Here is a 25,368-nt window from a genome sequence, read left to right as displayed (position 1 = left end):
TGGGTATACAACCAATGATTCACAGAGTTACATTGGGACCATACTATTTAAGTTAGGACAGCACTACCAGCGATATTATTTCTTGAACGCGATACATTAAATAGCACTAAAATCACACCAAGCCCTTTGGTGTGCCCTCCAGCCTGGGCCCCACCAGGTAAGGCCCACCCGGAGCACATCCCTTTATGGAGGGGGGGGGGGGTCACAGGCTTAAGGTACCATGCGACCCACGGAGGGTTCCAGCATTCCTCTGCCTTGCCCTGGATTAGATGAATTCTAGCAGATTCAGACTCCCTTTCCCCACAGCCGCCTTTCCCTCCGTGGCCTGGGCCCTCTCCTGAGCCCTAGGATCTTCTTTTACCCAGGATACAACAGGGTTTGGGGGGGGTGGGGGGACAGACTGGGGCCCACATTCCCATATTCAGATGGTGAAAATATCACCGCCGGTAATTTTACATTTTATGAAAAAGGGACACTTATGTTTTGGGTTTCTTCATCTGTCCATCTGTGACTCTGAAACCACACATGGGGAAGTAGGGGCAGGCAGGTGGACAGCTGGCGGCCAAAGCAACGTAGCTAAAGGGGCTCCAGAAGCTTCACCAGCCGAAGAAGAAGAGGGGCCGCCATGCAGAGCAGCAGATCTGGTAGGGGGCCACAGACCCTGCCGGCTGAACATGAAGAGGCACCACCCAAAACTGGAATAGTGGGGTTACCAGACCTTGCCAGCTGAAGAAGAGGCAGAGTGGAAGCTGAGGTGAGGGGGAAAGGGGGGAGGGGAGAGAGAGGAGGAAGGAGGAGAGGTGGGAAAGAGGGAGGAAGGGAGAGGAAGGAAGGAGAGAACATTCGGGAGTACAAAGGATGCAAATGAGCAGAGGAAGAAATCCTGGGAAACTGAAGTGTGGAGGGTACAAGAGAATGTGTGCCCCCCCCCCCCCCACACACACATAAAACACGTCACGCACCCACCCACCTCCCTACACACATTCCCCAAATCCCACTACTTCCGTAAAACTGCAAGACACACGCACAGAGCTTCTTTAACACACACATGCAGGTCACAGAGCCATAAAAAGTGCTGACTTTTTTTTTTTTTTTTTAAATACCCTTGCCGAGGATGTCACTTCCCTGTTTTTAGCAAATAAATAGTAGATTGTTTTTCACCAAAAGCACCAGGAAGAGGCTAAACAAAGCTGAACGGACATCAAGCGGGTGTGTGTTTACCCACAATCGAGGCCAAGATGAGATCCAGTGCTGCTCTCCTGATGCTGGCCCTGCTGCTAATCAGTCAGGATGCTCATGGTAAGCGCTGCATTGTCACATCTTCCTCGATTTCAGTAATCTAGATAGTCCAGATTTTTGGCATGTTCTACCAAATGATGTGCATCAAATAGAAAATGATTGGAAGTTTAGGGACTTGGGTGAAAAACAGCTATTCAAGTTCACTTTTATTGGGCTTCAGGAAGTACAGAATTTAATTTATTGTGCATTATTAAAGTGTTTGTGGTAGTATTCTGATATTCTATGCATATATTTTAGAATATTTTGTTTGGTTATAAATAAAAGATTTGATTTTAAGGTGGTTAATAATTTTTTTGCATAATTTGCTAGCCTCATGGGTAACTTATGTAGCTTTTTCACACATGTGTTGCACCAATTTCCAAAACACACTTATGCACGTAGGTTCACTTTGGAAATTATCTCAAATATGTGCACAAACTCATCTGCATAAAGCTAAACCTGCTCTTTAAGGACATAACTTGTACATGTTAATTAATGCACATGCTTTTTTAATCAAAAGTATGCTAGTCAGTCCAAACTCTGCCCCAGCTCCGCACCTGGGATGCCTATATTTTGTGCACATAACATATGTGCAAAATCAAGTTATGCACTTATTTTTATCTACACAAACCCCAGGCATAAAACCATGTTTTATGTCCGGAAGTAACTTTGAAAATTACCTCCTTCATGGTTTAGTTTGTATGGTACATGATATTAATTGAAATGCTAGCATCATGTTTAATTGTATTTTATTCTCTGCCATTTTATTTTCTTTATTTTCATGGTTTGATAATTATTTGCCTGTAGGCTGCACATTTCCAACGCAAATAGAAGCTTCAATTGCAGGAATCAATTGGCTTTCAGCAGCCAATCACATGTCCAAACTATGCCAAACATTAGGAAAATAGAAAAATATTTAAAACTAGATGAAAAGTGAAAAAGGAAAGAAGCTTTATTTTTTTTCTCTATTTACTATCTGCTCCCAGTTCATCCAGTCTAGTTATCACAGTGATAGTGGTCCACTAGGAATTTGTGCTGGAAAAAAATTGAAAGTTCTCAGATGAAACATGGATTGTTTTAACCAACAGTGCTTTCCCATTCCTGGACAAATAGGTAGGCGCATGGTTATAAGTGAATATTAGATTCAAACACGGCAGGTGAAAAGAGACTCGTTCACAGGAAGAAGAACCCTTAGCCAGTGCAACCTGTACACTGCCCCTAATTTTATAAAATCCTGAGGGCACATAGTCAAAGAATTGGTCCAAAGACATAAACAGGGGAAAAGTCTTCTTTGATTAAGACTTTGCATGGAATACGGTGAAATAAAGTCCATTATCCTCTGGCTAACCCACTGAGTTGTTCCATGTGTGACAGGGACGAGGATAGCAGGGAAGTGTATCGTCCCACTGTGCAGGATGGTGAGACACTGTGAAATTTTAACCGAGACTAAACAGGCTTCTAAAGTTGAAAACACAATATTAATGGGAGATTTCAGTTACCCTAATTTTGAACCGTGTTTTCTCAGGGAATGCTATGGAGATAAAAATTCCAGATGCCATAAATGATTTGCTTCATGGGGCAGCTCCGAGAGACAATGAGAGGAAGAGCTCTTAGTGGAACACAGAACCTGGTACAAAGGGTCATGATTGTGGAGTCACTTGGAAATAGTGATCATAATGCAATCAAATGACATTATTACAGAAAGGAGAATAATAAATGAAACTACTGCAGCTTTTTCTCTCTTGTGCACCATTCTCAGCTCTGGCTAGCCCAAAGAGCAGAGTCCTGGTACAGGATTGAAACTCAGGCCACTTTGCATGGTTGCATGTGGCAGTGCCACTGAACTCCAAGATTACACCTTATAGTCCAATATTATATCTACTAGATTACTCCTATCTTTTTATATTTGAGTTTGACAGTTTCCTCCTGTTTCTTTAGGCTTTCAACCCAATCAGAACTGGAGCTGGGATTTGGTGCCATGCACCTTCATTTGAAACTACCCAGGGATTTCTTTTCTCTATTTACTATCTGCTCCCAATTCATCCAGTCTAGTCATCACAGTGATAGTCGTTCACCAGGTACTATGCATCAGGAATCCTTTCAAATCCCTGCATCCCTGCAAGTGTGGTCCCTTAGTTTGGATACTAGGTGTCACCATTGCACCATGATTGAGAATAGCTGTCCTTTTTCCCTCTCTGGAACTTTGAAAACGGCATCTGCAGCACAGTTCTGTGATTTTGGGGGTAGTCCTGTGTGTGTGTGTGTGTGTGTAAGACTGCAAACCTGGGGAATGAGAAAGAGAACATGTGTGAGGATGCATGGGTGTGGCTGCCAGAGAGAGGGAGCCTATGTGAGGAGATTGTGAAGGAGTGTTTATATGTGTGAGAGATTGGGGGCTGATGTGTGTGTGAAAAAGGGATTGTGTGTATGTGAGGTTGCTTGTTTGTGAGAGAGGGAGCCTGTGTGAGGGTGTGTGTATGTGTGAGAAAGAGCCTGTGTGAAGGGATGTGTGTATGTGTAAGAAAGAGCCTGTGTGAAATGATGTAAGTGTGTGTGTGAGAGAGAGAGGGAGCCAGTGTGCAAGGGTATGTGAGAGAGAGACATAGGTAGCCTGTCTGAGGGTGTATGCGTGAGAGAGAAAGAGAGCCTGTGTGGGTATATGTGCAATAGAGAGAGGGAGCCTGTATGAGGAGGTGGTGTGCAAGAGAGAGGGAGCTTGTATGAGGATGTGTATGAGTGTGTGTGTGAGAAAGAGGGGGAGTCTGTATGATGGGGTGTGTGTGTGTGCACTAGAGAGAGGGAGCCTGTGTGTGTGTGTGTGTGTGTGTGTGTGTGTGAAAGAGAGAGGGACAGAGGGAGCCTGTGTGAGGGGCAGTGCTGAGATAGGGGCCAAACTCTGGGAGTGGAGAGTAAGAATGGAAGGGGTTGAGCCTAGAGGGGGAGGGGAGAGAGAGTAGCAAGTGGAGGAGTTGGGCCCTGAGGGGACAAAGTGAAAGGAGACTGGCCAGGGGAGTAGGGAGAGAGAGTGGAAGACACTCTTACAGTGAACTTCTAGGGAAATTCTGCATCTTTAAGTAATAACTTTTTTCTGTATTACATTTTAAATTAACTATTTAAAGACTATCATATATATTTTGTTATTTTGACCAATATGAAGTATGCAAAATTTTAAGTTTTTGTGTGCAGAATTTTAAATTATTTTGCACAGAATTCCCCCAGTAGTAGGTCACTATGTAACACAAGTGTAGATTCAAATCCCAGCACAATTCCCTTAGCCTTTCCTTCTGAAATGTGCCAAGAATTGTCTCTTGTGGCTGTAAAGCACTTCAAAGAGAAGTTTTGTATCAGAATAAAGATATGTAAATGTAAATATATCAACCGCAGATCTAGCCAAAGTCAGATATCACAATGCTTATTAACTTCGCAGAGCAACTAATCCATGATCTGATACAATAGGAAGGCAGTGGTATGAGGAAAATATATAAATGGTGCCTGAAATGAGCAGCGTAATTAAAATGAATGGTTATAGAGATATTAAACAAAAAAAAAACAGCATCCTCCTCCCCTTCTTATGGAATTGAAAAGCAGACAAAAATATTGACACTCAAAGACTAGACAGCCAAAATTGTTGTAATATAAACTTGTGCTAGAAGGAAAAGATTTGAGCGTGTACAAGGTAATCCTGCATCTGCTGTGAACTGTCTGTGATATCAATGGCAATACATTTCTCTTCCTTTTCTGGTCAAAAAGGTTGGGTCTGGGGTCATCTTCCTGTTGGATGTGAACCATGCATTTGCCTCAAAACTACATCCCAGTTCATAAATCCAAAGAGGTTTGCTCGCTTTCAAATCACCTCTCCAGGACTCTGCTGTCAAAGAGCAGAAATTATGTAAGTAGCAGATTACAGCTGCGTTCATTTGTACTACATTTCATCTCGTCCCCAGCCCTGATATTCATGCACTGGAGATCAATATTGCAGGCAGTCCAGAGGGTGGCTACTGAAATGGTCAGAGGGCTTTGTTCTAAAGCATATGGGGGACCAGACTTAAAGATCTAGACATGTACACCCTGGAGGAAAGGCAAGATAGGGGAGATATTATGGAGCCATCTAAATACCGCCATGGTTTCCATGCCCAGAGGAGAGCCTCTTTCAATGGAAAGGAGGTTCTAGAATGAAGGGTCATGGGATGAAGGTGAAAGGGGGTAGACTCGGGAGTCATTTAAGGAACTAGTTCTCTACAGAGAGCATGCTGGATGCATGGTGGCAGAGGCAAAGACGGTATCTCATTTAAAGAAAACATTGGGATAAATACAGGAGATCTCTGAGGGAGTGATGGGAATTGCAAAGCTAAATTAGTTGGGCGGATAGGAAGACTGGATAGGCCATAACAGTCTTTTTTCTGCTGTCATGTTTCTCTGTTTCTGTCTTATGGCCACTCCCTCACAGTCCCCTTTATATTAGCCTGCTTTCCAAAGAGAAAAAGGTTGTGACATTGGCTTGTCTGTGTATTTGTCCATGTATCGCACCTCCCCCTTCCTCCAATAACTTTTCTGTTTCGTATCCTATTCCTACCGAATTTTCAGGACATGTCATAGAAACACAGAAACATAGAAAGTAACTAAAAATAATGATGAAAAAAATATCCCCCTTCAAAATAAAGTCTCAGTAGCTGAATTCAAGCCTGAAAAATTGCCTCTGTGGTTAAGAATGGAGCCTGACAGGAGTACTTTTTTTCGGATCCACATAAACATGCTGATGCGTGCGCATGCTCCAGATAACAGACCCCATTAGTTCTGCGTGAATTTCTTGTGATGCCTCCAAAAATACTAACGCTACTTCTGAGGCCAAGAATGATGGAGTCAAAGGTCACCTTAGGGTTCAAGCTCAGCCTTTGCTGGAGGCCCACCGTGGTGAATTTTATCATGAGGCCCCCCAAAGTCTCCAGTCCAGTCACACACAGAGTCTGACTCTGACCCAGGCACCCAAGGCAGAGAGGACAGAGGTCAGGATGGCGCTGCTGCAGCATGGCTGGGACCCCAACCCGCAGCACGAGGATGCTGATTAGAAAAGTACTACCTGCCAATTATTACATACATTTTTAAACAATGTGCATACCATGTATGATAATATAACACACTGAAAAGGCACAATTGGACATCTAAATTGAAACCATTTTTTTCACTATTTTTTTTTTGTCTTAGCTTATTTTCCTCCTCATATTGTTTCCATTCTCTCCTTTATTTTGATCCCATGTGTCCTATCCTGATTCCCTTTCCTGATTCTCTACATTTTTTCTGTCGTACTATGCATCTTTCCTCCTGCCTGTAACTCTCTCTCTCTCTTGCTCTTCATCTATCTGTCTGACATGGATCTGACATGGATCGTCTTCATTCTTGTCATTTCTCTCTATGTCTCTCTCTTCCCTCCATTGCTAGGAAGGTCAGACCACATAACTAAAAATATCACTCTCCCCCAGCAATGCAACGACATGGGGCAAGGGAGAGAGAGGAGAATATGGGAAAAAGGGGGATGAGACAGGGAGAAAGGGACATAGGGTGTGGGAAGGAAGAGAGGAGGAGGTAGGGCAGATGGGGAATGGGGACATGGGACTGGGGATAGAGAGGGATATGGGGCAGAGGAGGGAGAGGTCAACTGCGGCGGGGGGGGGAGGGTCTTGCCCTGGTCTTGGTATAATCCTCATTGGAAATGTTAGGCAGCTGTTCCCTGGCCGCGGTACAGAAGTACGGACGCCATTAGGCAGCTGCAGAGCATGGGGGCCAGATCACACAGTGTGCAGAAGTTCTGCGGAAGGAGAAAGAGCACTGTAAGTGTGCGTGCGGCCTGCGCCAGAGCCTGGAGCCGCCGCCGGTGAGAGGAGGGATAAAGAGAAGAGGGATGGCTATTGCTTGGGGTGAAGACACAATAATACGATGCTGAGCTGGGGGTGGGGGAGAGAGAGGATGGATGCTGATGGAAGGAGAGGGTTAGGGGTGGAGGAGAAAGATCTTTTTGATCTCCAGGCTGCCTCTCCCCTGCCCCCATACCCAGCACTTTTCTACATTGTGTGTCTACGAGAACCAAAGTCTTAAACACAGCCCTATTAATGTCTCAAGCCTCAGTCCATAGCATGTGACAAGATTGTGTGCGTTGACCCACAATGAACATGCAAAAACTTCATAAAGTTCGTATTTTGACCTATGCTGCTTTAGTTGCTTTGAGAAAATCTATACTTTACAAGCTAGCACGAAGACAATTATAGTGTGCACCCGCTGTTTTTTATTCCCTGAGCTTGATATGGCCCTAGGAAAATGCCGCCTCACAGTCCTACTAAAATTACACATATTTGTAGCTTGGCAGCAGAGAAGCAATTGTCAAAAAGGACAAGCTAGGAGTGTTAATTCATTTTAAGATTGATTTACAAATTGCCCTCATAATGTTTTGATCCCAGAGGTAACTGGTTACTGTTTTTGTGTATGGGGAGGGGGGGTTATTTTGCTTTTTATCTTGCTCATGTAATGAGAGAAGGCCAACAATCTGGAGGTAAGGGAGAAGAGATTTCCAGTGTTTAGCAGCTGTAATTACTTGCTTCTTTTTCAGTATTACATTAAAGAATGGAAAGATTGTGTGTGTGAACCCGGATGCCAAGTGGATAAACACATTCCTAGACCTGGTATGGAGGTGAGTTTATTTCACCCTATTTTCTTTTAGAATTAGACCTCTATTGATCAAAATGTGACTTTACTGCAAGCAGAACTGTCACTTTATTTCATTTAGTGAGTCAGCATTTATAGTAACTTAGGTAAAATATACCAATCACTATATAATGTATATAATAAATTATATATATATATATATTTTTTTTTTTAATTTAAGTATTTTTATATACCAGGGCACGTTGGGAACATCACCTCGGTTTACAGGTAACAAAACGCAGCTCCAGGCTTTACAATAAACACAGGGGGTAACAGCAAACTGAGTAACCAAGTAATAAAAGTGTGAGTTTCATGTGGGGGAGGAAGAAAACATGTTGAAGCAATAGGCTTTACAAAAAAAACACACAGGCCGATACAGTAAAGTCCGCGGGAGAGCGGGCGAGCACCCGCTCTCCCGGCGCGCGCACAAGCCACTCTCCTGTGCACGCGATTCTGTATTTAAATGAGGGCCTGCGGTTAAAAGAGGCGCTAGGGACACTAGTGCGTCCCTAGTGCCTCTTTATGGACAGGAGCGGCGGCTGTCAGCGGGTTTGACAGCCGACGCTCAATTTTGCCGACGGTTCTCAAACTTGCTGACAGCCACGGGTTCGGAAACTGGACGCCAGCAAAATTGAGCATCCAGTTTTCAATCCGCGAACCGATTTCAAATTTATTTTTTTTTTTAACTTTCGGGACCTCCGACTTAATATCACCATGATATTAAGTCGGAGGGTGCACAGAAAAGCAAGGCATGCAGGTGTGTTGACCATGTGAACTAAATAGGACAGTCTGTATGCTTATCTAGCACAGAGGAGGAATATGATAAAAACTGTTTTGGAAAAGGAGTGATATCTTAAAAACAGTTTCATTCTATGGCTGAAAGCTGGAATATTAGGAGTGTGCATGGGCAAAATTTTCTTTGGGTTGTTTCGTTCATTTTGTTCTTTTTTTCTGGTCGCCTTTTTTAATTTTGTTTCCATTTGTTTCATTACTTTACACACATAAATTTGGTTTTATATGTATAAAGTTGTACTTATGTGCATGAAATATATGGGGATAATTTTATTTCCTCCCACATAAGGTTGAAATCTGCATATAGAAAGTACATGCGGACTTCAACCCGAATTTTCAAAGTGGGCTTACACGTATAAATCTGCTTTGAAAATTAGTAGATGTACATGGAAACCTGTATAGCATATGCACACAGATTCATGCCTGCTTGGGAATGGAGGAGTAGATTAATATTTAGAACAAGGGGCAGAGAACCAGGGTCAAATCCCACTGACCTGTCTTGTGACTTGGGCAAGTCCTTGTACTCTCCATTTCCTCCGATATAAAATTGTAAGCCCTCTGGAAACAGGAAAATACCTGAATATAACTTGCCTTGAGCTACCACTGAAAAAGCTTGAGCTAAATTCAAATTAAATATGCAAAAAATAAATACCATGTTCTCACGCACCTAGTCATCCAGGGCAATCATTTCCCTAATGCATGGGGACCACACCTTCAATGTTGCCTGCCTCTTGCCCCAGGACAATGATGTGAAATACCACCCCACCTGTTCTATGGTGGCTTGCTACTGGCCTGAAACCTCACCAGGGTAAGTGCCCAGGGAATCAGCATGAAAGATGGACTTCACCTTTTTTTTTTTTTAACTCTTTATTTTTAAATTTCAATCATATACAAACAAGCAAAAAAAATAGAATAAATGCTTGATAGAAAATAGGATATTATATACAGAGTAATAATAAAATAATCATTCAAACAAGAAACTACAATTCCCCAAAATGCTGTCTATCAATTCTCCAAAATGGGGGCTATGAAGAAAAACCTGAGGGACATGTAAATAACAAAGAAATGGAAAATACAGACTGAAAACATTCCAAACAAAGTCAGTTCTGGAGTAGAAGCAGGAATCACAGAAATCCTACTGCCATAAAAGGCCTTCAGAAAAGTCTGTCTACTGCCGGATAATTGAATTAAACACTTGGCAGGATATCTAAGGAAAAACTCTCCCTCTACCTCCAGCACAATTACACACAACTGAAGACAAAATCTCCTCCTGGTCTGAGTCTGCTTAATAACATCTGGGAAACCCAAAGATTCTGACCCTTAAAGGAAAAATCCTTGTTACTAAAAAATAATCTCATTATAAGATTTTTGTCAGACTCTGAAACACACAAAATCAACAAAGTAGCACAATCTCTCACCTCTTCAAGGAAACTAGTTAAATTCAAACGTTCAGAAGAAACGAGAGAAATATCTTGTACTCTTATCTTTTTAATGAAAAGGTAAATGAAAAACCTTGGGAGGGAGGGCAGATAATTCTCTCAAATACACAAAACTTCTTTCATATACTGTATAATATATATTTTTTGCTTTTATATGAAAACTTTTTATTAGCAAACAATAAAACATACAATAACCCGGCACACATAGGTTTCTTATGCAGCTGAGTAAATTGCAGAAATATAATATGTAAACATTTCCCCCCCTGGAACCCAACCATATAAGGAATAAGACAGATGCAATATCCCTCTCCCCCTATCTGTGAAAGGTTGTGTTAAGGCTTTATTGCATTTTGTGATGTGTTCTCAAAGGCCTGTTTGGAGGCCCACCTAGTAACTCGAGGTGAGGTTTAGGTATTAGTGTAGGGGTTAGGGGCCACTTTGACATTCAAAATAAGATGTACGAACTGAACAGTGCACTCTTGTGAAGATTTGATGACCCTCGGTGTGAGGAAACTCACCCAAAGATGAGATTTGTGCAATGTTCTCTCAATCTAGCTTGATGTTACCCAGGTAGAGCGTCCATCAAGCTAGGTTGAGAGAACATTGCACAAATCTCATCTTTGAGTGAGTTTCCTCACTCTGAGGGTCATCAAATCTTCACAAGAGAGCACTGTTCTGTTCGTTCGTCTCACTTTGAATGTCAAAGCATAGTGAATCCTGTCAAAGCATAGTGAATCCTTTGGTAATGGGGGACGGGGGGTGGTCCTGCGCTAGCCGGCAGCGATCGCACCTCCGCGATGCGATCGCTGCCGGCGTCACGCTGAATAACTACACCATAAAAGGTGTAGTTATTCCTCATGAAACTGACAGCGATAAAGGTGCTTACCTTTCGCTGTCGACGCAGTCTTCGCGGTGTCAGCCCCGGTGCCGCCCCAACTCCTCCTCTTCCGGGGCTGACGCTGCCCCGACTCTGCCCCCATCTTGGTATTGCACGCGATAAGAGACTTTTCGCGTGCGAAACATCCCTTATCGCGTGCGATCCGCTTGGAAAATGACCCCTTTGTTCTTGTGTTGAAGGCCCTTCTCAGAAATCTAAAATACATCATTCTCAAGGCCTAAGCACTAGTCAATTGCCAAATTCTGTTAAAGCATCCCTACAAACCCTGTGTAGTAGCAACCAAGCACAACTCTTTATACCACGATACTATCAAATATGTATAAGAGTCCTGCATGGACACCTTCTGAAGGAATTTATAAAGTGCTGAAATAGTAACCTTTTCCAACTCCTCCACCAAGAAAAACTCCTTAATTTTAACACCCCCCCCGCCCCAATCACCCCACATCCGTAGAACAACTTGCATTGGATCGAGAGAGCAGACATTGTGACTCAGCTTCAAGTAAGCAAAAATACACTTACCACTCAAATAGTGTTGCTTTTGCAACTGATGAAAAGACGACATATCTCCACTATCCCCTATCACATGGCAAAGCCTAGAAATACCCAAACATATAAGAGAGACTGATAAATTTGCAATCAACTGCTACATACTTATTTAAAATCAGTTTAACAACGCTCTAAACCAGGGTGGCCAACCTGGCCCTTAAGAGGCACAAACAGCTAAGATTTTCAGGATATCTACAATGAATACGCATGAAATCAATTTGCATACAGTGGAGACATACAGATCTCTCTCATGCATATTCATTGGGGATATCCTGAAAACCAGGCCTGTTTGTGGCTCATGAGGACCGGAGATGACCACCCCTGCTCTAAACATATCAGCAGAACTTTAGAAATCTTATAAATACATTTTAACAATTTGTCAATAAAATGTATTTAAAAGATTTCTAAAGTCCTGCTGACATGGGTAGAGCATTGTGGATAAACTGATTTAAAATAGATATGTAGCAGTTGATTTCAAATTTATCAGTCTCTCTTATATGTTTGGCTATTTGGGCAAAGTGAGAGACTTTATGTTACCTTCAAATGTATTGTAGCATGTTGGAAAGCCTAGAAATACCCCCACCGGCTCAGACATGAACATTTCTAACTTGGTCTCCTGCTGTGGAATCTAAATTCCCCTGCCAAGGGATAAAGGGTGAAACAGTAGAGCTGAATCCAAAAATTAGGACCAATAAGAGGGGATCTAGGAAAATATAATATACAAAGATTTAAGTTCCTGGACATGTTCTCAAGTCTTCGATGTAAAAGAACTGAAACAGTTCTAAATTCTTGAGACATCAGATTTGAAGGTTCCAATACCTTGATCCGCTCATCATGGCCCGCAGAGATAGATTGAACAGTAGATACCCGTCTCTTCACCAGCTCAATTGAAGCAGAAACTTTAATCAAGCCGTTTCCTCACAGTTCGTTCCAAAATCACTATGGCCTGCCAGATATCCTCCAAACTAATATAGGCTGGCCTGTCCAAAGGAGATATTTATTTATTTAACAAGTTTCATATACCGTCATTCGGTAATGCCATCACAACGGTTTACAAATTTACAATGTCCACGGAACCTCAGAAACTTCCCTATGATAAGATTCCTCTAAAGCTGGGGCCTCTCTGCTTGTCTCAGTATCAGCCACAGCAACCACTGGTATGGTGCCATCTCTGAAATCCAGTACTGAAGGAGGTATCCAGCGCTCAGCACTTAAAGCTGTTTCTACCTCTGGCTGCTTCAACACTGTCCCAAAGGTGCTATCAGCAACGAGGGATCCTCTTGAGCTCAGCTGCTTCATGTTGCCTAAAACCAACTGTGAAGAAACTCACACCCGTCCTTTCCTCTTCACCATTAGATGGCACAAGGGAAATAAGAAGCCATCCAATCAGCCAGCATTAAGATGGACTTCACCTTTGCTGTGGCTTTTCCTTCTGCTGGTTTGATTAGAGAACGGGATTCCCTGACTAGTACCCGCCTCCTCTGAAACCAACAATAATGAGTGTTGCTTTTGCAAATGAAACTGCATAGCAGTTTGAAATGTGGCCCTATATCTTTCCTCTACTCAACGTCTTCTGACAGTATAGGCATTCAGCAACATGCTGGTCCTTCAGAGCACTAAGGTGACTCCACACCTGTGGTTTCTTGTGGGATCCTGTCTCTGGATCCTTGGGTACTGCCGCTGGGACTGGGCAAGGAGGAGGCATCTCCCAACCAGTGGCGTAGCCACGGGTGGGCCTGGGTGGGCAGGTGCCCACCCAACTTAGACCCAGGCCCACCCAACTAGCACCGGAACTGCAAGGCTGTCGCGGGATCCCATCCCCGCGACAGCGAACAAGAGAACCCACGCCTCGCGCGCCATCACGGCACACATGGGGCAGCGCTGCTGCGGCCGTATGGCCAACCGGTCTTCCTGTTCGGGGGGGGCGGAAGCGCCGCGCGCAGCTTCCGCTTCCTCCCCCCAATGCAGGAAGATCAGCTGCCTCTCCTGCTGCCACCCGTTCTCCTGCTATCTTCGGACCAAACGGCCCGCCGAACTTCCTGTTTGGGGGAGCGGAAGCGCTGCGCACAGCTTCCGCTTTCTCCCCCAAAGCAGGAAGATCAGCTGCCTCTCCTGCTGCCACCGGCCTCCTGCTATCTTCTTCGGGCGTCGGGCCGTATGGTCCGCCGATCTTCCTGCTTGGGGGGGGGGGGGGGGAGGAAGCGGACGTTGTGCGCTGCGCTTCCGCTCCCCCCCACCCCGACAGGAAGTTCGGCGGGCAGTACGGCCCGACGCCCGAAGAAGATAGCAGGAGGCCGGTGGCAGCAGGAGAGGCAGCTGATCTTCCTGCTCTGGAGGAGAAAGCGGAAGCTGTGCACGTGCTTGAATGTGTATGTGTGGATGAGAATGGGAGTGTGTGTGGGTGAAAACTGGAGCCTGGGTGTGTATGTGGGTGAGAATGGAAGCTTGAATATGTGGGTGAATGGGAGCTCGAATGTGTGTATGTGTGGTTGAGAATGGGAGCCTGGGTTTGTGGGTGGGTGAGAATGGGAGCTTGAATGTGTGTATATATGGGTGAGAATGAGAGCCTGGGTTTGTGTGGGTGGGTGAGAATGGAAGCTTGAATATGTGGATAAGAATGGGTGCTTGAATGTGTGTATGTGTGGGTGAGAATAGTACCTTAAATGTGTATATGTATGGATGAGAATGGGAGCTTGAATATGTGTGGGTGAGACTGGGAGCATGGGTTTGTGGGTGAGAATGGGAGTCTGGGTTTATGTGTGTGGGTGAGAATGGGTGCCTGGATGTGCGTCTGTGTGTGCATAAGAATATAAGCCTGGGGAGGGGTGAGAAAGTGAGAACTTGAATGTGAGCTGGTGGGGGGGGGGAGAGCATATGAGAGTGACAGCTTGAGTGTGTGAGAGGGAGTCTGTGAGAGAAAGCTTGTATGTGTGTGTGTGTGTGTGTGGAAGGGAAGAAGACAGTAATAGAAGAAAGACACTGAAAAGGAAATGAGCTATAAGGGAAAAAATGGGAAAAAGAGACCAGGACCAACTGATTAGAAAAATACAAAGATCAGACAACAAAGGTAAAAATATATATCTATGTTTTGAGATGTTAGCAATTTAAATATAAGCAACACAACCGCTCTCTCAAAATTTATGGACAGGTAGGAGCCGTGTATAAAATCGTAATAATAAGAAGGCTAAAGTACCACAAATCACCGTGAATTATGTTTGTATCATTAAGTAAACCTCATACTTAGGCGTAGATGTGAATGCTATGCTGCATAATTTGGCATTATTTATCAGTAAAAAAACAACTAGTAGACCTGCATGCCTACAGCCCACCCATGTTAACCTTGTGCCCACCCAAAAAATCAATTCTGGCTACGCCACTGCTCCCAACCTTTCAAATACCTGCTGTTGCCAGGGGATTGCTCTTGGTCCAGGCAGTATCAGCTATTCCATCTGCTTGCAGCTGCTCACCAGATATCACTAGACTTTCAATATCTCTTTCCTCTGATTCTCCAAGTCCCAAACATGATTCTTCTGAATTAATGTGATCTTCAAATATCTGCAGCACACACTAGGGAGCGCTGTGCAGGATTCAGCTGATGCCATTTTAATGCAACCCCCCCCCCCCCCCCTGCTACTGCCACACTGCTACACCAGGGGGGTGGTATCAGAGATGCTTCGTTCTTACCACACCCACGGCTGCTCTCCATCTCCCTGAGGCCACTGCCGATGCTGCTGAGTTCTCTCTTCCTACCCTAAAGACTTTGACCCTACCACTGAGCTTTCTCTCCCCCTTCCCTCAACCTATAGCCCTGATGCCACTGCTGCCAGGCTCCAACACTCTGCCTGCAGCTCTGATGCTACTGCCCAAGCCCTGATGCTGCAGCTGCTCCTAAACTGCCCCCTCCATAGTCCTGACACCATAGTCCTACCTCCTCCATAGCCCTGACACAGTCCTTCGCCCTGTGCCCAGCCACCCTGATGACAACACTGCTATCGCTGCTGAGCTCTCTCACTCAGACTCTGGCTAGCAGAAGAAACAGGGCCAGTCTAGGGGTGTGAGCTGAAAACTCCATGCAGCTTATTCTGCCAAAGTGACCTCACACAGGCAAGAAGCAGACCCTGTATTATGTGCTGCTCCTCCTGCCAGCTGAGGAAGATCAGGTGGGTAAGCTAGCTACACTGAGGATGTGGGAAGGAAAGCCTGGATCAGAAAGGATCAGGAGAGCAAAGTTAGAACTTTGAGTGGGGATGGAGAGCGGGAACACAGCGAGACTTTGGGGAGAGAGAGTAGTGAGAACTGTCCATGGATGAGAGCATAAGGGGGAAACCTTTCTGGTGCTGGGTAGGAGGGGGGTGGGAATTGTACTTGATATAGGAGATCAGAGCAGAGCAAGAGAGGACCCAGGCTGTGAGGCAGGGGTACAAGGAGCAGGAGATATGGAGGACCAGAGACTGAGGTGAGAGCTCCAGGGAGAGGATGAGAGAGAGATCTGGGGAATTTGGTTAGAGGAGGGGTAGGACTGAGAGAGAGAGAAGTTCAAGGATGGAGAGGTAATAAAAACTTGGTTAGGGAGAAAGGGCCCATGGCGGGAGAGAGAGTAAGAGAAAGAGAGAGGATCCTGGATTGGGGGAGGCAAGGAATGAATCCAGGAAGATAATGTTGGAGGAAGGAGATGAGTTATGGAGGAGGAACATAGGAAAAAGAGGAGAGAAAAGAGAGGACAAGGAGGAGGAAGAGAAAGGAGAGGAACAAGAGAAGAGAGGAGAAAGAGAGAAGGAAGAGAAAGTATTAAAATATCCACTTTGAAGAAAAGAAACAGTGTGGAGAGAGAAAGAACTGAAACAGAAAAGAAAAAGAACACCAGAGAAAGACAGAAGGAAAACCAAAAAGGGAACAAGGACAAGACCAGGGGATAAGCAAAAAAGATATGCTGAACCAGAAAATCCAGCCAGAAACACCAAAGGTTGAAAACATTTCATTTATTGCCTTATAGAGAATATTAATAAATTCATCACTATAAAATATCCTGGGACCCAGTCCAAAGTCTCTGGCTTGGATGTGTCTCCCACACAGAATTTACATGGATTCTGACAACTGATTTTATTTTTTTTTTCTGATGAATTCTTAAGTCTTTTGTATGCAGGTCCTACCCACCAACATGGAGGCTTTTGTTTTGGGTCCAAACTATTTTGTGATGACAAAATTTTAAGAATGTACTTTAAGGTATATTTGAGAGTAGATTGCTGCAAAATTACATGGGGCCAGTCCAGTGGAGAAGCCTTCATGCCACCCGCTCCACCCAAATGAATTGTTGGCTGAGTCCTGGTAGCAAACATCCCAGATTCACCCACCACAAACCTTTCTCCTATTCTCCTGCCCTGCCTCTTCTATGCAGAGTTTGGACACTCATAAATTTATTGGAATTTGTTGGAAAAGGAGAGAAGCCTGAAAGATTCCATTAGAATTCGCAGTGGGCTTGTGTGTATGTTCGGAGAGCAAGAAGGTGCAGGGATAGGAACAGCACAGTAATCGTTTGCACAGGGCAGCAAAACAGCTTGCGCCAGCCCTCGAGCTATTGTAGTGATTTGAGAAGAGGGGTTATATGAGTGAAGCAACATTGGTGAAAGAGGAGTCGTGCAGCTGAATCTTGGATAGATTGCAGTGAAGAAAGATGGATCACTGGGAGACCTGTGAGGAGCAGGTTGCAGTAGTCTAAGCAGTAAGTGATGAGAGAGTGGGTAAGGGTTTTGGTAGTGAGTTCAGAACGGAAAGGACGGACTTTGGCGATATTATAGAGAAACGAATGACACATTTTAACAGTATTTTGGATATGTGTAGAGAAGGAGAGAGAGGAGTCGAAGATGAACCCGAGGTTACGGGCTGAGGGGACCAGAAGCATAACCATGTTATCCACAGAAATAGAGAAAGGGGAAAGATAAGGAATTTTGTCTTGGCCATGTTGAGTTTAAGTGGTGGTGGGCCATCTAGGTAGAAGTGTCAGACAAGCAGTAAGATTCTAGTATAAAGGTACTTCTCGGAGTCATGAGCATAAAATGCTACTGAAAGCCATGGGAGGAGATCAGAGCACCTAGTACATTTTTATATAGAGAGAAAAGAGAAGAAAAGCAGGTCCAGCACAGAGCCCTGAGGCACACCAGTTGATAGTGAGATGGTGGTAGAGAAGGATCCACCAGAGGGCACACTAAAAGTATGATGTGAAAGATTAGAGATGTGAATCGTGTGCCAGATCATCTTAACAATCAGATTCAGCTGGGGGGGGGGGGGAAATCTGATCGTTAAGATATGTGAATTGGAATCGTTTCCGATTCCAATTCACATCGCTAATTTATTTTTTTAGGGAGGCCCACGCCACTAAAAAAAAACAAAAAACCCCACCCAACCCTTTAAATCGACCCCCCTCCCCGACCCCCCCAAAACCTTTTAAAATTACCTGGTGGTCCAGGGGGGCCTCGGGGAGAGATCCAGGGGGGCCTCGGGGAGAGGAGAGATCCAGGGGGGCCTCGGGAAGAGATTTTACGGTCCCAGGCATCAGCTGTTCTAAAAAAAAAAATGGCGCCGATGCCCCTTTGCCCTTACCATGTGACAGGGTATCCGTGCCATTGGCCGGCCCCTGTCACATGGTAGGAGCACTGGATGGCCGGCACCATCTTTAAAGATGGCACCGGCCATCTTTACTCATCAGCCCCTATTATACTATACTCTATAATAGGGGCTGATGAGTAAAGATGGGACCGTAAAATCTCTCCCCGAGGCCCCCCTGGATCTCTCCTCTCCCCGAGGCCCCCCTGGATCTCTCCCCGAGGCCCCCCTGGACCACCAGGTAATTTTAAAAGGTTTTGGGGGGGTCGATTTAAAGGGTCGGGTGGGTTTTTTTTTTTTATCAGGCCATCGGCACCATTTTAATTAGTGGCAGCCAAAATGGTGCCGATGGCCCGAGAGCAGGAGATCGCGCCGGGACCCCCCCACACTGGACCACCAGGTAACTTAACATTTTGGGGGGGTTCGGGAGGGTGGGGGAGGGTAAGGAATTGGTTTTAAAGGGTCGGGTGGGTTTAGGGGTTGTTTCAGTGTGCCGGTTTTCCCGCCCTCCCCCAAATAATTCCCGTACCCTATTTAACGATACAATACAAATGCCCCCGACGATAAATCGGGCATTTGTATTGTATCGTGCACTCTAACGATTTAGAACGATTCACATCCCTATGAAAGATTGGACAGAATCGTGAAATCCAGGTGAGGATAGAGTATCAAGGAGTGAATAGCAATCAATTGCATCAAAAGCAGTGGATAGGTCGAGGAGCATAAGAATTGGATAAAGGCCTTTGGTTTTAGCCATGAACAAGTTATTGCAGATGTTGGCAAAGACAGTTTCTGTGGAACAAATCATAGAGAATTCTTTTTCACTCAATGCTCTATTAAGATCTGGAATTCATTGCCAGTGGATGTGGTCAAGACAGTTAGCATAGCTTGGTTTAAAAAAGGTTTGGACAAGTTCTTGGAGGAGAAGTCCATAAATTGTTATTAACCAAGTAAACTTGGGGAATAGCCACTACTTATCACTGTGCATTCATGTACTAACTGTTATCGGTATAGAAAAACTCTTAAATAAATAAATAAATAAATAAATAAATAAGTAGTGAGCTTGGAGGAGGAGTCAGCATGGCTTTACCCAGGGCAAGTCTTGCCTCACAAATCTGCTTCACTTTTTTGAAGGAATTAATACACATGTGGATAAAGGTGAACCGGTAGATGTAGTATACTTGGATTTTCAGAAGGCATTTGACAAAGTTCTTCATGAGAGGCTTCTAGGAAAAGTAAAAAGTCATGGGATAGGTGGCGATATCCTTTTGTGGATTGCAAACTGGCTAAAAGACAGGAAACAGAAAGTAGGATTAAATGGACAATTTTCTCAGTGGAAGGGAGTGGGCAGTGGAGTGCCTCAGGGATCTGTATTGGGACCCTTACTTTTCAATATATTTATAAATGATCTGGAAAGAAATACGATGAATGAGAATCAAATTTGCAGATGATACAAAATTGTTCAGAGTAGTTAAACCACAAGCATATTGTGATAAATTGCAGGAAGACCTTGTAAGACTGGAAAATTGGGCATCAAAATGGCAAATGAAATTTAATGTGGACAAGTGCAAGGTGATGCATATAGGGAAAAATAACCCATGCTATAGTTACACAATGTTAGGTTCCATATTAGGTGCTACAACCCAAGAAAGAGATCTAGGCGTCATAGTGGATAACACATTGAAATCATCGGTTCAGTGTGCCTCGGCAGTCAAAAAAGCAAACAGAATGTTGGGAATTATTAGAAAGGGAATGGTGAATAAAACGGAAAATGTCATAATGCCTCTGTATCGCTCCATAGTGAGACCGGACCTTGAATACTGTGTACAATTCTGGTCGCCGCATCACAAAAAAGATATAATTGCGATGGAGAAGGTACAGAGAAGGGCTACCAAAATGATAAGGGGAATGGAAAAGCTCCCCTATGAGGAAAGACTAAAAAGGTTAGGACTTTTCAGCTTGGAGAAGAGAAGGCTGAGGGGGGATATGATAGAGGTGTTTAAAATCATGAGAGGTCTAGAACGGGTAGATGTGAATCGGTTATTTACTCTTTTGGATAATAGAAAGACTAGGGGGCACTCCATGAAGTTAGCATGTGGCACATTTAAAACTAATCGGAGAAAGTTCTTTTTTACTCAACGCACAATCAAACTCTGGAATTTGTTGCCAGAGGATGTGGTTAGTGCAGTGAGTATAGCTGTGTTTAAAAAAGGATTGGATAAGTTCTTGGAGGAGAAGTCCATTATCTGCTATTAAGTTGACTTAGAAAATAGCCACTGCTATTACTAGCAACGGTAACATGGAATAGACTTAGTTTTTGGGTACTTGCCAGGTTCTTATGGCCTGGATTGGCCACTTTTGGAAACAGGATGCTGGGCTTGATGGACCCTTGTTCTGACCCAGTATGGCATGTTCTTATATTTGGCACTTTCCTTCACTGTGGTTTCAAACAGGGAAGAGAGGAAGGCAGGGACTAGAGGAAGGATAGAGGAAGGAAGTGGGAAGGAGGAAGGAAGAGGTGACCTGGTTGAAAACTCAAGACTAATTTTGGAGCATTGTCATGGAAGTAGTCAGCCTTAGTCTAGGCAACGAGTACTTAAGGGTGGGGAAGAGACAAAGGCAATTTGAGGAGGAAATTGAGTGTGGCACAGAGATGGCAATGGTTGAGGCAAAAGAGCTAGTCACATGGGCATAGTAATCTTGCTTGGCAAGCGTAATAACAAACTGGAAGGAGGTCAGCATGAAGATGAAATGTATTAAATTGGCATGAACACAGGATTTTAGGAATGATGCTCTGCAGAGAGGGCACAGGAATGCAGGAAGCAAATTCCGAGAGGGAGCCAAGACTGGGGTTTGGTCCACCTTATAGGATGGGTAAGGGGAGAGGCAAATGTTTGTAAAGCCGTGGAGAGTACACCACCTTAAACTCAACATGGCCAGGACAGAACTCCTTACCTTTTCCCCCATATCTACTTCCCCTAATTCCCCTTTCTCTATTTCTGCCTTGCCAACTGAGAAGCAGTTTGTGCCTTCACCCTCTCAGTCTGTGTGTTCAGTCTTTGAAATCACATGCGGAAATAACTGAAAGGGGTTTGTTCAAGCTGTGTTCTCTCTTGCACTTTCAGGGAAGCTGGGATAGGTTGGTAGAAAAATGGTTGCAGGTGATTGGGCCCTGCTGCTTCACTGTCCCCCACTGGCTCCAGGCTGACTTAAAAAAAACAAACCAAACATGCATTACTTATTTTATTTTATTTATTTGAGGTTCTTTATATACCGACATTCGTTTAGTAACATCATGTCGGTGTACATTCAACAAAACTTTAGCAGCAGCGCTGGAACAGATAGAAAATAGCGGCAGTGCTTTACAATTAATATTCAACTTAGAAAGGACATTAGGAGATTATAACAAGGAAAAATTGGATCAGGGAATGCAAACAGGGAAGGGGAGGGAGAGGGAAAATAAAGGAAGAATTAAGAAGAATATATTAACGTTAATACATATGATAAATACATTAAATACATTAGTTATAATAGATTTCTAGGCATCAACTTTATAGAGATATTAGAGAGGAGTAAATTATGTAACTCGAAGGATAATGCATAATTACAAATTTACATAAGTTTGGTCTCAGGGGGAAGCAAGGGGGGAGTAGCTGGAAGTGAAGGTGGTTGCTTTATGTGAAGGCTTTTAAGAATAACCATGTTTTAAGTTTCTGCTTGAATTGTTTTGGGCATAGTTCCTGACGAAGGTCAGGTGGCAAACTGTTCCAGCAGGAGGGGCCAGCTAAGGCAAAGGCACGTTTTCTGGTTGTGTCGAGTCTGGTAGTTTTGTGAGGGGGTAATTGGAGTGTAGCTGCGTGTTGCGTTCTGGGGGTTCTGGAGTGTTTGCGGAACTGTATTGCGTTATTGAGCCAGTTCATGTTCTCAGAGTATAGGGTCTTATGTATTAGAGATAGGACTTTGAAGGTGATTCTTACTTCTTCCATAACCTTTAACTCATTCATACTTTAACTCATTCATACCTTTAACTCATTCATAACCTTCAACACTAATTCATACTTCTTCCATAACCTTTAACAGGCATCCAAACAAAATAAATGAAAATGAAACATGTTTTATTTAAGATTTATTTTGTTTCATTGCAAACAAAATGAAACAAAATTAACGTTTTCACTGTATTTTTCATTTTGTTTTCAAATGAATGCAAATCTATGTCTTAAATCATTGTCAAATGTTCTCATAATCGTACTGTGTTCATTCAAATAATCAGGGGGGATGGGGCAGTTAGAAAAGCATATATTTCGATGAGTACAGCACTATTATGAGAACCGCATTCCCAATATAGGTTGAAAAATAAAAGAAAAAAGAAAATTTAAATTTGTTATGGGTGTTTTTTTGCCAGTCATGATTACATTTTAAGGCTGTCAGTTGAACACATTGTTGGTATGAACTGGCTTTTTCACTCCATTTTTTAGTTTAGTAAATATCATCAAAAAATACATTTGTGCTTATATTCATCTGGTGGTTCTTAAAAAACGTTTTTTGGGTTATTTTCAGTGTTGAGACCACCTAGTTAATTGTTTTTTCTGCCAGAGTTTTTCATACCTGTACTAAAATGATCAACAGTTCAATACATGGGTAGGATTAGTGCAGTTCGTTACCCTGGTACTTTTGCTTAGATGCAATGCTTCCCTGGATACACAGACCAAACACAACCCAAAGAATTTAGTGAGCAGTGTGGGCGGGCAATCATGCCATACAGCCGCCATCCTGTATTGCCCAACCAAGTGTTTGCGGAAAGTTCACAAGCTCCGCAACTCATCAGGAGGTAATGTCTGACAGACAGTTAGTTAATAGTTGTTAATTGCTCATTGCATGTTCTACATCTTAGAGCAATACTTTGCTGTGTGTTATAGCTCTCGTGTCCTCATTTTTTTTTAAATTTAATTCGCGATCTTTTCTTGCAACCCTTAGGAATCCAAGAGCAAATTCATCACAGTGAGGCCAGAAAGAAGAGACATTTATGACAGCTCTGACAGGAAAATTCTGAATACATGTGGACCCTGAATCAAATACACTGCAGTTTATTCTTAACTTTTTTATTCCTTGTATATCTTGTTATTCTTTATAGTTGTGAAGCAAATAGTTTGCTATAGATATTATAATGAAAGAATGTGTGTTTATTGTGTATGCATGATGCACTCTACAACACAAATTGGTAATGTGAAGAGTTACCCTATGAAAGGAAATAAAGATGTACATGAATGTATACTCAGAACCACCCAACAGAAAAAGGCAGCTGGTTAAACATCTGATGGATGGAAAAAAGAAATTAAGAAAAAGTATGAATTGTCTCTAGGTGAAATCAATGTCATACCGCCTTCTGTCCATGTATAGGTTGTATACTATATGGAGGCATGAATTGATAAGTTTGATTATGTGACATGATGACAGCTTTGTCTGAAATATTCACACTTTACATTAATCCTTTCCATGTCTAAGCTGTAAGTTTTAACAATCATTATCATACAATTTCTCCTACAAGTATGCGGCTTAGCATGGTGAGAATGCATCATATTGTTTTTACTATATAATAATATTTTTTTGCTCCTACTATATGTAACATGTTTTCAGAAATCAAATTGCAGTAACCTGCAGGGTTACAGATATAACTGAAGTTTTCTTTAGAAGTAACAATATTCCATGACTCCAAATGTGTTGGCATATTTAGAGACCAATATTCAAAGCTGAACATCTATGCCTTATCCAACTAATTTACATGGGATATTCAGCAACACAGCTATGCAGATGAATAATACCCCCATCGAAATCACTACTTAGCCGGATCAGTGTTATCCAGCTAAATGTAGACCTGCTATTGGGCAGGTCTAACTTATCTTGTTAACTGAATAAGTACGAATATCTCTACTTATCAGGCTAAGTTAACTGGATAAGTAGCACCACCTCAATCCGCCCACAACTTATCCAGCTATCTGCTTAGCCAGATAAGGGGGTCATTTTCTAAAGGGGTCGCACGTGAAAAGTCCCTTTTTGCGTGCGATACCTAGATCGGGGCGGGTTCTGGGCGGCGTCCGCACCGGAAGGGGAGGAGTCAGGGCAGCACTGGGGCGGACGCCGCAAAGACATCGCTGGCGGTGAAAAGGTAAGGATCCTTATCGCCGTCAGTAACGCGCCCAATAGCACCACCTTTCACGGTGGCGCTATTGGTTTGCGAAAGCCGGCAGCGATCGCACCACGGTGGTGCGATCGTTGCTGGCCTTAAGTAACTTATCTGGTTAAGCAGCAGCCACCGAATGTATATTCAGAGGCCGCCACTTAGCTGAGTAAGTCCTACCTATCCACCAAGTAAAAGGGCTATGTGACTGTGAGGGGTTCCCTAAATATTACCTTTCTGGGAAAATTTGGCTGCCTCCAGAGGAGGCGGGGTGGAAGTCTCCAGACACCCAAGGTCTTATCTGTTTTTTCCTTTCCTTTTCGAAAATATTTGAAAATAGCATGCACTGTTTTCCAAAAACACAAATGAAATGAAAAAGAAAGGAAACGACAGTTACAAATTGGGGGGGGGGGGGGGGAGGCAAAACAAAATGACGGACAAAACTAAATGATATTTTTTGCTTTGCACACCCCTTTTAAGTTTTCATGTGAGCCTGGCTCTCTGAGCTTTTTGCTGCAAAAGTGCTCGGTTTGCTGCATTTTTGTAAATGGGGCCTAAGATATGACTAATAGTGATTGTATGGAGCTGTACTATCTGCTCTGGAATCTAAAAAATAATCCGGTGTAATGTGTGTTACCTTTCTCCATTGTGTTTTCCTCGACACAATACTGTGACTCAATCTCTACTGAAAGAAATCTCTTGTGAAAAAGTTGTGTTTTACGGTGAATATACAGACAATTTTTCTCAACTTTTCCTGGACATGAAATTCATGAATCAATAAACTATGTATATTTTGCCAGTAGGACCATGCACATGGTGTGAATGTGTTTTATTCTTCATGCAAAGCAGTGGAGCACCCTGTGAGTGGCCACAGATTGCTCACAAGAATCTGCAACGTTTCGGCAGCTTGTACTGTGTTTGATGGAATATTTCTTGGAACTTACTCT

At 43.4% G+C, this 25,368-nt stretch overlaps 1 protein-coding gene across 2 annotated transcripts; it reads left to right on the top strand.

Moving 5' to 3' along the window:
- Positions 1-1,185: 1,185 nt before the first annotated feature.
- Positions 1,186-24,274, top strand: LOC115090872 (alveolar macrophage chemotactic factor-like). Of its 2 annotated transcripts, none has more exons than XM_029600483.1 (4): positions 1,186-1,299; positions 5,029-5,167; positions 7,877-7,949; positions 23,221-24,274. In XM_029600483.1, exons 1-4 carry the CDS (start codon positions 1,239-1,241, stop codon positions 23,311-23,313), a joined length of 366 nt encoding a protein of 121 aa, XP_029456343.1. In that variant the 5' UTR covers positions 1,186-1,238; the 3' UTR covers positions 23,314-24,274. The 2 variants fall into 2 exon arrangements, with proteins under 2 accessions (XP_029456343.1, XP_029456352.1); XM_029600492.1 differs by having other exon boundaries at positions 7,877-7,957.
- The last annotated feature ends 1,094 nt before the right edge of the window (positions 24,275-25,368 follow it).

Source organism: Rhinatrema bivittatum, chromosome 1, assembly GCF_901001135.1.
Source record: "Rhinatrema bivittatum chromosome 1, aRhiBiv1.1, whole genome shotgun sequence".
NCBI classification, from domain to species: Eukaryota; Metazoa; Chordata; class Amphibia; order Gymnophiona; family Rhinatrematidae; genus Rhinatrema; species Rhinatrema bivittatum.
Note: the sequence above shows the minus strand (reverse complement) of the source record. Positions and strands in the feature narration are given on the sequence as shown.